At 44.3% G+C, this 13585-nt stretch overlaps 1 protein-coding gene across 5 annotated transcripts in view; it reads right to left on the minus strand.

The window, feature by feature from the left end:
* Nucleotides 1-318: 318 nt before the first annotated feature.
* The window catches only part of DTNBP1 (dystrobrevin binding protein 1), a 234886-nt gene continuing 221619 nt past the window's right edge, over nt 319-13585 (minus strand). For 3 of the 5 annotated variants that reach the window (XM_077269927.1, XM_077269925.1, XM_077269922.1), the window contains 2 exons: nt 9108-9251; nt 319-1930 (listed from right to left, as the gene is read on the minus strand). In XM_077269927.1, the coding sequence (XP_077126042.1) occupies nt 1677-1930; nt 9108-9251 (398 nt within the window). In that variant the 3' untranslated portion in view covers nt 319-1676. Of the gene's footprint in view, nt 1931-7683; nt 7910-9107; nt 9252-13585 lie in introns of those variants that run through there. The other 2 variants (XM_077269923.1, XM_077269926.1) reach the window with 2 other exon arrangements.

Genomic DNA, 13585 nt, shown 5'->3' on the forward strand with positions numbered 1-13585 from the left:
AAGGCTGTGCAAGCTTGTCATAACAAAAAACATTAGCTTTTAAAAACAAATTGGCATAAAGTGTGCCAGTTAATTTTTTTGGCTCCAAACAAAGTTCATAAATATGTTTAATATTTAGACAAACAAGCCCACTTTAGAAACAAAATGTGTTGAGATTGTCTTGGAATTTTTTTTTCTGGGAAACACAAATACATCTTAGCTGAAAGTGCAACATTTTTTGTTGCACTTTCAAAGTAAGAACCAGTATAATAAACAGCAGAATAATAAGCATTTATCAGTCTATTTTCAGACCCATAACTATAATGAAACTACACAGTCTTCATGGTATGAAATTATTTATTTCATCAAGGCAAATACACAATAGTTGGCACAGGATAAACCAAAGAATACTGCATGGAAAAAGGTCTGGCTTTCAAGCCAATTCTGATATGCATTACAGGGCAGGGTTCTCATTGTCTCATGTAATAATCATTTTCTGAGGCGAGTTAATCACTGCTTCATATATATCTTTGATAGGGAGAGACAGAATTAGGCTGGATTCACACTAGGATTTATGGCCCTCTTCTTGAAGTGACTATTAGATACAGTGTTGTTTTTTGGGTTTCCGTTCATGACACATCAGGCTTCAATCCCTCTGAAATGGTCTTTTCCTTTTTTGACCACTTATGGTACATTAGTTGATGCTCGTTTTGGGGATGGAAAAGGCATGGCAGTACACAAACAACATCTTTTCCATGCCTGTATGCTTAATAACCTGCCTGAAAATGCCCTAAAGAAACATTAAAAGGAATAAACATGCACTGCAATGTCAAGCGACTTGCTGTTCTTCCTCTCTTCAGTCTTAGGTCACTTCTTTTATCTGCTGCACATCTTTGGAAACGTGAAGTGGTTAAAAGAAGCTTTAGACCATTCTTCGGGCGGTTCCACTATAAAGCTACTTACTACTTTATTTAAAAAAAAACAAACAAAAAAAACCAGAAAATAAATGGCGCCAAAAGCACGCAGAAAAATGAAAAGCGACAAAGTAAAAACAGGACAAAAGACGTCCTTTAGTAAAACGTGCACATATACTCACACCTAAAAGATGTTGCGAGCACATGCCCTTAGTGAGAATCCCTCTTGCTAAATGCTATTTTCACTACCTGATAATGCATGTGAAAAAAATCCAGGTCTTTATCATCATTACACTTGGGATTCAAGGCATCTTCAATTTGTTGTATGCATGAAATAGTATAGCTTGGAACCCAGTGTTCCCGGTCAATCTATCTATACCCTACCATTGGGCATATTTGTGTAAGTTCTAATAAACCACGAATTTCTGTAGAATACTTTGATCATATTATGAAGAACACTAGGCCTAGCAGCTAAATGCATAAATAAAAGCATTGGTAATCCAGTGGTGGTTCATGCAGGACTTCTGTTCAATATTATTCTAGAGATAATTATGGTGCTTAAAAAACTAAGCACACAAGAAAAGCTGCACAACTATGCAACGTTTCCAATCTCCTCCACTACTCTACAGTCTCCATAAAAAAACACTATTTTAATATCATTTTGTTCGCAATGACTCCAGTACACAATACATTGTGTAAATCAGTAGGGTAACAATTGCACAGTAAAGTGGATTAGTACACGATGGCTAACACTCCAGGATATAGCAACCACACAGTTCAACTTCACACGGTGTGGGAATCGCTTTCGTCACTTGCATCACAATTGTTTTTTGCAACGTGGCCAACACCAGGTACAGAGTCCACATGAACATCTTCATCATCTGACTGGATAACGGGAGATTCCCCACCATCTTCACTGTTTTCCTGGCTGGCAGAATCAGTGCAAGTAGAGGACAAGGAAGAAAGTTTTTGTCTGAGCTCTGCTTGGCTGGGAACCTGAAGAGATATCTCATTTCGACAAGTGTCAAAGTCAGGGCCTTTAGCAACCAACATGAAGAGAGAAGACAAAGAGAAACTGTAATGAGGCATGAGGTCTGCTTACAAGATATTAAGAGCACACACGAATAATGTTGCAAAAGAAACAAGGAGCACACCACAACCAATTACAGTTGAAACTAGAAGTTTACATACACTATATAAAAAGACATGTTCTCTCTCATTATTCTATCATTTGGCAAATATGAATAATTATAGTAATCCTAATTGACCTAAAACGGGAAAGGTTTATTCTGATTTCATGTCAGATATTGAGAAAAACATGCATATGTGTCTTTTTATATACAGTGTGTCCGTAAAGTCATGGTGCACTTTTGACCAGTCACAGGATCTTTTTATAGCTTACATTTTGGCGCCCTTTCTTTGGCCCAATCATATCAGACCTGTTCATGAGGCGAGATAAGAACCAATTAAACAACACAAACTCATTTAAGCTGTTGCTGAGCCCCCAGTCAGATTAACCCGATAAACTGAACTCTGATTAAAGGGACTCTGTCACCTGAATTTGGCGGGCCCTGTTTACGGTCCGATGGGCGGTGTTTTCTGTTCTTTCATTCACCCCTTCCTTTCCCGCTGGCTGCAATATTGTCTTGAATTTGATTAGGTTTCCTCCGTAGAACACGCGTGCGCAATGCAATCTTGCCTTGCGCGTGCGCAACGCAATCTTGCCTTGCGCGTGCGCAACGCAATCTTGCCTTGCGCGTGCGCAATGCAATCTTGCCTTGCGCATGCGCAGTATGCTTTGCCCAATTGCGGGCAAAGGCGAAAAGCATTAGTCTGCATGCGCCGGCGCACTATGTACTGGAAGTATTTCGCTGTGTTCCGGGACATAGTGCGCCGGCGCATGCGCACTAATGCTTTTCGGCTTTGCCCGCAGTTGGGCAAAGCATACTGCGCATGCGCAAGGCAAGATTGCATTGCGCACGCGTGTTCTACGGAGGAAACCTAATCAAATTCAAGACAATATTGTGGCCAGCGGGAAAGGATGGGGTGAAAGAAAGAACAGAAAACACCGCCCATCGGACCGTAAACAGGGCCCGCCAAATTCAGGTGACAGAGTCCCTTTAATACACTGCCAGGTCTGTGACATTATGCAACCACAAGCTTATGTGTGGTTTTCCATGCCAGTTGAGATGTGGACAGTACAGAGGAAAGTTCAGTGTGTTCTGTGGCTCGCTAAATTCGAATCCGTGACCAAAGTCTACATAGGAATAACATTACTCGGTGTGATAAGCAGTTGAAGGAAACTGGCAGTTTGGTGGAGAAACCCGGTTCTGGTAGGCCAGTCAGTGACAAGTCTGTAGAGGCTATACAGGATAGCTACCTAAGGAGCTCTAAAAATCTGTGTGCGTGTGCTCGACAATTACCCCTAATCAAGACTACAGTTCACAAGGTGTTAAAGAAATGTCTCTGTTTTACGGGGTACAAATTGCGGCTATTGCACGCTATCAAACCGGAGGATAGACCCAACAATGTGCGTTTGAAACAGATATGCTTTATGAGATAGACAATGATGCAAGATTTTTGTAGAAGATTCTGTTCAGCGATGAGGCGACCTTCCATATCTGTGGACATGTTCATCGCCATAACGTCCGAATATGGGCTGCTGAACATCCTCATGCCTATGTTGAGTACGAACGTAACAACCCTAAAGTGAAGGTGTGGTGTGGCCTGATACATGGTAAGGGGATAGGCCCATTTTATTTTGCGGAGCGGTCTGTGACAACAAACACTTATCTTGACATGTTGGAATTGTATGCAGTGCCACAATTTCCAGAAGGTGTCATCTTTCAATAGGATGGTGCTTCTCCCACTACACCACCATTGCTCGTGAGTTTCTAGATAGAACATTCCCCCGGTGGTGGATAGGCAGGGGGAATGTCAAGCCATGGCCACCACGATCCCCGGATCTTACGCCCTTAGACTTTTACTTTTGGGGTTATGTGAAGCAATGTGTACATTGAATGTATCAACGACATTAAACACTTAAAACAGAGAATCACAGACATTATTCACTGTGGTACACCAGACGTCCTTACCCGTGTGTGGCAAGAACTTCACTATCGTTTGGATTTGTGTAGGGCAACAAATGGAGCCCACATCGAACTGCACTGAATAGGTATGAAACTGGGAGAGTTTTTCTTTTATTTGGAGCAGATTTCTACAGTTTTTTGTTGCTTTCCAGTGACTGATCAAAAGTGCACCATGACTTTACAGACACACTGTAGTGTATGTAATCTTCTAGTTTCAACTGTACATTCCACCTCATATTCAAAAAAACCTTTTCCACACGATAGAAGCAACTTGAGTAAATTATTTTTTCCTATAGATTTTAATTCTTCTGTTTTAATCTGAACAAGTAAATAAAAAATCTGGATTGGTTTCAAATTGAAGAAAAACTGATGCACTTTCAAACAGAACTGTTCACATTGACCTCAATGATTTAACTATTAGACCCTGCATTTTTTTTTTAGCCAGAGAGCATAATAGGTCTCCACAACTTTGTCTAAAAAAAATAATTTGATTGCAGCTGGACCTAGTAAAATTCTTAAAGTCAGATTTGAACCCCTTGATAGAACAAACAGTTTTGCCTTTTATGTTGAACTTTTTTCTCCCCCATTTTTATTATTATTGCGTTCCAGGAGCCATAATTTTTTCGGGATGCGTTTTAATTTAGTAACATTATTTTGGGGTACATATTACGTATTAACAAATATTAACTATTAACTATTTAACGCTATTCACCGTGCTAGACAAAGTGATAGCTGTATTCTGAAGGTCAGGAAGATTATAGCAATACCAAATATATATAGGTTTTATTAATTTGCCCAATAAATACACATCTATAATATAACGCTGGGAGCGTCACTCTGTCCGAAGCCTCTATAGACTGCGCAAGCGCCGGCGCAGTCTGGACCCCACAGAGTGACGCTCCCAGGAGATCGCGGTATGCGTAAGCGCTGAACGCACACCGCGATCTCCAACGGAGAAGCAGGGACGAGCCAGGAGGCGGAGGGTGAGTATATTTACCTGTCCCGTTCCACTGCTGCGCGCTGCTCCATCCTCCACCTGCAACGTTCAGTTCAGAGGGCGCGATGACGCGCTTAATGCGCGCCGCCCTCTGACTGAACAGTCACAGGCAGAGGACCCCGGAAGACAGAGGCGCGCGCAGCAGTGGAACGGGGGACAGGTAAATATAGCAAGTGCCGGGGGCCTGAGCTAGCGGCGACTCCGGCACCTGACCCCCACAGCGCACCGGTGTCCCCGCCTGCTCAGGCCCCCAGCACTCGGCGCCCAGCACAGCCGCCCGCACTCTCAGCACCACCCCGCACAGCCGCCCGCACTCTACCACCGCACTCAGCACAGCCGCCCGCACTCAGCACAGCCGCCCGCACTCAGCACAGCCGCCCGCACTCAGCACAGCCGCCCGCACTCAGCACAGCCGCCCGCACTCAGCACAGCCGCACTCAGGCAGTAGAGCCGGAGAAAGATGAGAGCAACATATGGCAGAATGGAAACAGGAACAGGCAGAATGGGTGCAGGACATTACAACAGAATGGGGGCACAGGATGGGAGCAGCACATGACAGAATGGGGGCGCAGGATGGGAGCACATGACAGAATGGGGGCGCAGGATGGGAGCAGCACATGACAATGATTGCGCACGATGGCATCAGCACATGACAGAATGGGGGCGCACACATGACAGGATGGGGGTGCAGGATGGGAGCACATGACAGAATGGGAGCAGCACATGACAGGATGGGGGCACAGGATGGGAGCAGCACATGACAGAATGGGGGCACAGGATGGGAGCAGCACATGACAGAATGGGGTGCACACATGACAGGATGGGGGTGTAGGATGGAGCAGCATATCACAGGATGGGGGCGCAGGATGGGAGCACATGACAGGATGGAGACGCAGGATGGAGCAGCACATAATAGGATGGGGGCGCAGGATGGGAGCACATGACAGGATGGGGATGCAGGATGGAGCACCACATGACAGGATGGGAGCGCAGGATGGAGAAGCACATGACAGGATGGGAGAGCAAGATGGGAGCAGCACATACCAGGATGGAGACCATATACCAATATAAATGCTCGCCACCCGGGCGTAGAACGGGTTCAATAGCTAGTTTGAAATAATTCTAAACGTTTCTTTTTTCTCTGAACACCATTCACTGTCACGTATAATTGACATGTTATCTTATTCTTCAGGTTGATGTGATCACAATACAAAATGTATGTAGTTTTTTTTAATGCTTCGCTACTTCAGTGCAAAAAATAACTTTAGAAATCAATATTTTTTTTTTGGTCACCATATTCTGGAACCCATAGCTTTAGCTTTCTGACAAAGTTGTGTTCTGGATTGTTTTTTGCGGGACAATATGTGGTGTGTGAGTCAATAGGATTACGGTGGTCCTCAATTTATATATTTTTTTATGTTTTACTACTTTTACACAATAAAAAATAAAAAATAGTTTTTTTGGCTGTCACATTTTAAGAGTCATAAATTTTATTTATCAGATTATTGAGCTTTAATTAACTTTTTTTGCCTAAAGAGCTGTACATTTTATTTTACAATTTTTTAATACATATGATTTTTTATCACTTATTAATATTTTTTTGTGAGGCAAGATAAACACAAACAGCAATTGTTATTTTTTTTCAGCATTCACCATAGATACATGTATATACATATAGTAATATACAGATCTCTCTTGATCTATCCGTGACTTTTCCTTGTGTGAGCGCGCGCACCATTAAAGTGGGGGCATCAAAGCTAGGTCTCATCCGAGCACATGCAGCATGAGCATGGCGGTGTATAACAGCTGGCTCCTAATGCAGATGGTATTGGACATAACTCCTGTGATGCAACAGTACATCAGATTATGAAAGCAATTGCAATCCGGATGCACAGTTATGCCATTTTGCAGGAAGGGGTTAACTGGTATCAGGTTTTCTTCAATTTGAAACTGATGAAGTAAACAAAAAAAAACCAAATCAGTTGCAAATGGATTAATATTGTGAATGTGAACTCATACAGACTTAAAACAAAGACCAAAACCCTCCCTTAAAGGGGTTATCACTTTATATTGAAATGTTTTTTGTTTGTATATTAGAAGTTCCTGATTAACTTTTCAGATAGAAATAGGAAAATTACTCAGCTTCCTTTAATATTATGTGTTGTTTGGATCACAAAGACTTGACTTTCTATTTATTTTCTAGTATTTCATTTCAAGCGTTCCTAAATCCTAATACCCTATGACATTGGGGATTAAGTACTAAATTGCCATATATAAGTAGGTTTTGATGTTAGGCAGGTTCCTTGCTGGCAATAATCTTATAGATTTGTGTTTTGGTGTTCCTCTCCCCACCCATTACTAGTAAAAGATAAATTGGTAAATCATACTGCAGGGACTGATAAGGAATTGGAATAGGGATGATTAGCATGGTCCTGTATGAAGAAGACCATATCTGTGGAGCAACTGCATGGAGTAACTGACTGCTGTTACGGTAACACCTGAAATAACTGAAGCCTCAGCATCCTACATATATCCCTGTCTTGGATTCCATGATACATCTAATAAGTTGAAAGTGGAGCCTAAGATTGACCATTTCAAAAAGATTGAAAAAGTTTAAAATGATAAAGAACAAGACCCCATTCCCTTATGTCATGAAATCAGATGGATTTCCTTCTTTAAAAAGACAGACTATAATACATTTTTTCAGCCTCAATCATATAACTTTTATTTAACAGTTACAAAATAATTCACAATATAAATTATAGAAAAGGCATAATCAATTTTTGGCTTCTAGACATAAGCAGGACAATATCATATCTGACTCCATGTATTAATGTCATCTTCACACAATAACCAGCTTTCTTGAACAAACATCTAGCTGCAGTCCTGGATGATGCCTTGGTGTCCTTGAAGCTTTTTTGAGATCCTTCCTACAATTGTAGTACAACCCCAGATTTACCAAATGTTTTCTACACATCCTATTAATAGTCTAAACATTAAATATGAGTTGGTGTAAGAATCTGATAATTTTGTGATGCTCAAAACTTTAAATTCAGGCATCAATGCTTGGGAGATTAACTGCTGCTGAAGACAGGGGTACACAACCTTTTCTGGTCCAAGGGCCACGTTGTCATACTAAACCAACCCGGGAGCCGCACTAAGAATTAAAGGATTGTTACCTTCTATGACATTTATGTCATACTGAAAGTATATACCATAAATGCCTGATGGGTATAAATGCTCACTCTACAACTCGTATCTCCAAAAATCAGCACTCTCAGTTTCTGGAGGAGGATTTAGAAATAGATTCTACTGCTAAATCCACATCAAAAACCGCATCAAATACTCTGAATAAGTTTCCAGCTCATTATAAAGGGAAAAGGTTCTATAGTGAATACAGTATTTTTTGCTTTTCACTTACTTGAACATTTCCCGATAAAACCTATAGGAAGCATATTCAGAGTATTTGAATAAATGTTTTAATGTAGATTTTCCACTAAAATCCGCTTCTAAAGCCTCATAAAAGAAGTCTTCATTTACCCCAAAGAGGAGGACGCAATGCATCCACATGGCTCTGGACTTTCTGCCTAGTGTTTCACAACTACCATAAACTACTGTGGAGAGAGCCACAGACATGGCCAGTTATCTGAAGTGCAAAACTGGTCTAGAGAACCCTTTCTCCTGATTTATGAGGCATCCAGAGAGGTCTACACAGGTCATTATTTGTACTGGTCAGTCCCAGATCCTCAGATGCTGGCCCCTACTCTTCTGTGTGAATAGCTGCTCATCTACAGTTAACCTGTAAGTCAAGCATTTTTCTGTCCAAATAGTTTGGAGCAACATAGAATGGCATTGTTGTCCGCATGTGGCCCCAGGGCTGCAGGTTGTGTACTCCTGTTGAATGGCAATAAGGGTTAAATAATCTAATTGTGCATTTTTATGAGACAATCAAAGGAGATAGGTTTCCCTACTACTCACCCAGCACATGCATGGCCAGGTTAAGTGTCACTATTTTTATTAAATATATTAAACATTCTGCAGAGTTACATAATATCCTTGGCATAATGGCATTGAAATGCATGATAATCTTATAGATAGCATTGCAGAGATTATGTAGGTTACCAGTACCTATCATAGGGGATAGCATGCTGCTGTCCTCTCCTCCGGAATTTAAGAAGACGTCTAGTGCTTCCTGATCAGACATGTCCATCAGGTCCATTTGCTCCAACATGTCCACGTTCACCTCCATTGAAGACATGCTTCCTATTGGTTCTTAAAACAACAAAATTATACTGAAGAGCTATTAAAGACCCAGAATTTGTCATCCTTTTATTATTTCCCAAATTTATTTTGTCAATATATTAAAAGGGTTATCAAAGGCTTAAAAGCGATGTTTCTATCCACAGGCTAGGTCACCACTAAGACCTGTGTGCACCCCACACCGATCAAATGAGTACTGCTCCCGCAGAGGCCAAAACTAATCGATGTACGCAGGGAAACACAGCAACCCCGTACATTGCTTAGGTGACTGCTGTTCGTCTTCCATTCTCTTACAAGAGACAAACTGTTATACTCAGCAGTGGCCACCGAGTTATATACAGTACATCACTTTGTTCCGCCCACTGCTGGAGCAATTTCCGGCTTATCAGTGAGGGCCCCAGGTATCAGAACTCCACCACTTTTATATTATTTACCTATCCCATGAATAGCTTCTCAATTCTTAAACCCTGGATAGCTGCTGTAAGGCATACTGAAAGTGTCATACATTAAAAATACAGGAAAACAAAAACAATGTACCGTATATACTCGAGTATAAGCCGAGATTTTCAGCCCAAATTTTTGGGCTGAAAGTGCCCCTCTCGGCTTATACTCGAGTCATGATCGGTGGTGGGGTCGGCGGGTGAGCACTGTCATATACTTACCTAGTTCCGGCATTCCTGTCGCTCCCCCTGCCCGTCACACTGTCTTCGGTGCCGCAGCCTCTTCCCCTGAGCGGTCACGTGGGACCGCTCATTAGAGAAATGAATAGGCGGCTCCACCTCCCATAGGGGCGGAGCCGCCTATTCATTTCTCTAATGAAGCGGTGCCGGTGACTGCTGATAGAGAAAGAGGCTGCGGCACCGAAGACAGGCAGGGGGAAGGAGCGGGACGCCGGGAGCAGGTAAGTATGACATATTCACCTGTCCTCGTTCCACACGCCGGGCGCTGTCTCCATCTTCCCGGCGTCTCTCCGCACTGACTGTTCAGGTCAGAGGGCGCGATGACGCATATAGTGTGCGCGCCGCCCTCTGCCTGATCAGTCAGTGCGGAGAGACGCCGGGAAGATGGCGCCGAGGAGCTGCAAGCAAGACAGGTGAGTATGTTTTTTTTTTTCTTTTATTGCAGCAGCAGCAACAGCTATGGGGCAATAATGGACGGTGCAGAGCACTATATGGCACAGCTATGGAGCAATGGTGCAGAGCACTATATGGCACAGCTATGGGGCAATGGTGCACAGCACTATATGGCACAGCTATGGGGCAATAATGGACGGTGCAGAGCACTATATGGCACAGCTATGGGGCAATGGTGCAGAGCACTATATGGCACAGCTATGGGGCAATGGTGCAGAGCACTGTATGGCACAGCTATGGGGCAATGGTGCAGAGCACTATATGGCACAGCTATGGGGCAATGGTGCAGAGCACTATATGGCACAGCTATGGGGCAATAATGGACGGTGCAGAGCACTATATGGCACAGCTATGGGGCAATGGTGCAGAGCACTATATGGCACAGCTATGGGGCAATGGTGCAGAGCACTGTATGGCACAGCTATGGGGCAATGGTGCAGAGCACTATATGGCACAGCTATGGGGCAATGGTGCAGAGCACTATATGGCACAGCTATGGGGCAATAATGGACGGTGCAGAGCACTATATGGCACAGCTATGGGGCAATAATGGACGGTGCAGAGCACTATATGGCACAGCTATGGGGCAATGGTGCAGAGCACTATATGGCACAGCTATGGGGCAATGGTGCAGAGCACTGTATGGCACAGCTATGGGGCAATGGTGCAGAGCACTATATGGCACAGCTATGGGGCAATGGTGCAGAGCACTATATGGCACAGCTATGGGGCAATAATGGACAGTGCAGAGCACTATATGGCACAGCTATGGGGCAATGGTGCAGAGCACTATATGGCACAGCTATGGGGCAATGGTGCAGAGCACTATATGGCACAGCTATGGAGCAATGGTGCAGAGCACTATATGGCACAGCTATGGGGCAATAATGGACGGTGCAGAGCACTATATGGCACAGCTATGGGGCAATGGTGCAGAGCACTATATGGCACAGCTATGGGGCAATGGTGCAGAGCACTATATGGCACAGCTATGGGGCAATAATGGACGGTGCAGACCACTATATGGCACAGCTATGGGGCAATGGTGCAGAGCACTATATGGCACAGCTATGGGGCAATGGTGCAGAGCACTATATGGCACAGCTATGGGGCAATAATGGACGGTGCAGAGCACTATATGGCACAGCTATGGGGCAATGGTGCAGAGCACTATATGGCACAGCTATGGGGCAATGGTGCAGAGCACTATATGGCACAGCTATGGGGCAACGGTGCAGAGCACTATATATATGGCACAGCTATGGGGCAAAGGTGCAGAGCACTATATGGCACAGCTATGGGGCAACGGTGCAGAGCATTATATATATGGCACAGCTATGGGGCAATGGTGCAGAGCATTGTATATATGGCACAGCTTTATGTGGAGCATCTATGGGGCCATAATGAACGGTATGGAGTATCTATTTTTAATTTTGAAATTCACCGGTGCCTGCTGCATTTTCCACCCTAGGCTTATACTCGAGTCAATAAGTTTTCCCAGTTTTTTGTGGCAAAATTAGGGGGGTCGGCTTATACTCGGGTCGGCTTATACTCGAGTATATACGGTATCCTGTTGTCTTAGCACTCATGCGATTCCCCAGGAAGCCTTGTGGGTGCTTTTCTTTCTACCTACACTGATATGGTACAACCTCCCTTCTCCCCGCATCTTAATCTTCTCTGTACATCCTCCTCCTTGTTGTTTTTAGAAGAGCATTGAGAGCCAACACAGAAAAGGGGCAGTGTGATGTCAGCAGCAATACAGATAATTATAGGAAGAGGTTACACAGACACTACAATACCCAAACGGTAGTATATTTTTAACCCCTTAGTGACAGAGCCAATTTGGTACTTAAAGGGCCACTGTCACCCCCCTCCGGCCGTTATAAACTAAAAGAGCCACCTTGTGCAGCAGTAATGCTGCATTCTAACAAGGTGGCTCTTTTAGTTTTTGGTTCAAGTATTCCCAAAATAAAGCGTTTTGAAACTTATCCAAAATACCTGTCTTTATCCAGGAAGGCGGGTCCTCACTCCCCAGCTTGAACCGCTACTCTGCCGTCACTCAAATCTTCAGGGGCATTCGGCGCCGCCCCCTCCGCGCTTTTTTTACTTCAAAACCGGCGCCTGCGCTGTGTTTAAGCTCTGGCCATCTGACGTCCCAGCCAGGCTTGCAGACTGCGCCTGTGCGGGCATTGCGGCCACCCACCTTGGGAATCCCAGCCCCGAAGTGTGTTATGCATTATGCACAGTGCGGGGCTAGGATTCCTGGGCATGCGCACTGCGTATGTCAGCCTGTCACCCAGGTCCCCCGCCTTACAACATCTGTATACTGTATTCAGCTGATCGTGCCTCCTCCTCCTAGCAATCGCCGGGAAAGAACCAACCTTGGAAACTTTCCTGCTAGCTGGTGCACATGCCCAGGAATCTGTCATGTCGGACGCTGTTCAGACCAGGTCGTTCGACAGACAGCGGTAATTCCGCTTTTGACCACTATGCGCTCATTGGCGTCGGCTAGATTTTATCTAGCTGGTCCGGGGTTAATTTACCTGGTGCTCGGATTGGAAGCTGGGCCATGCCCACTGCCTTTAAATAGTTCTCCTGAACATTGGGCGTCGCCAATTATAGCTTCTGTCTTGTGCGTTCTCGGTCTGGAGTGGTGAGCTAGTAGTTGGAGAATCGTTGCTGGTGGTGTATTTCCCTTTGTCTTATTTGCTCCTTCCTATATTTGTATTTGTTTTGCCCTTTGCATTTATAGTATATTCCTGAGTGACTGCGGCGTGGTGCTTACTTTTCCGTTATCCTTGTCTGTGCTAACTGTGGGTATTGGAGTGTGGTCTTCACTGGGTGGTGGGAGGTAGTTTCAGCCTAGGGTTGAAACAGGAGATAAGGCGAGGGTAGAGGCCCAGACATGCACACCATCAGTGTAAACTCTCGGAGAGGGACAGTCAGGGTATCCCTAGTCTGAAGGAAATCGCAGGGGCCCTGGTTATTAGCTCTTTCCTGCCTAGGTCTCCCGTGACATTATAATCGGCCAACATTATTTCCATGGATCCCATGATTTCCATAACCCGCCAGTTGGAGGCGCTGTCCCTACAGGTCACTGAGTTAAGGGGGGCAGTGCAGCAACAGGGACTAGCAGTGTCTAATGTGCAAGCTGGAGTTACAGGTAAAGTTGCTGAGCCTAAGTTTCCTTTGCCTGAAAAATTTGCTGGGGAA

The sequence above is a fragment of the Ranitomeya variabilis genome, chromosome 6 (genome assembly GCF_051348905.1).
Source record: "Ranitomeya variabilis isolate aRanVar5 chromosome 6, aRanVar5.hap1, whole genome shotgun sequence".
Lineage (NCBI taxonomy): Eukaryota > Metazoa > Chordata > Amphibia > Anura > Dendrobatidae > Ranitomeya > Ranitomeya variabilis.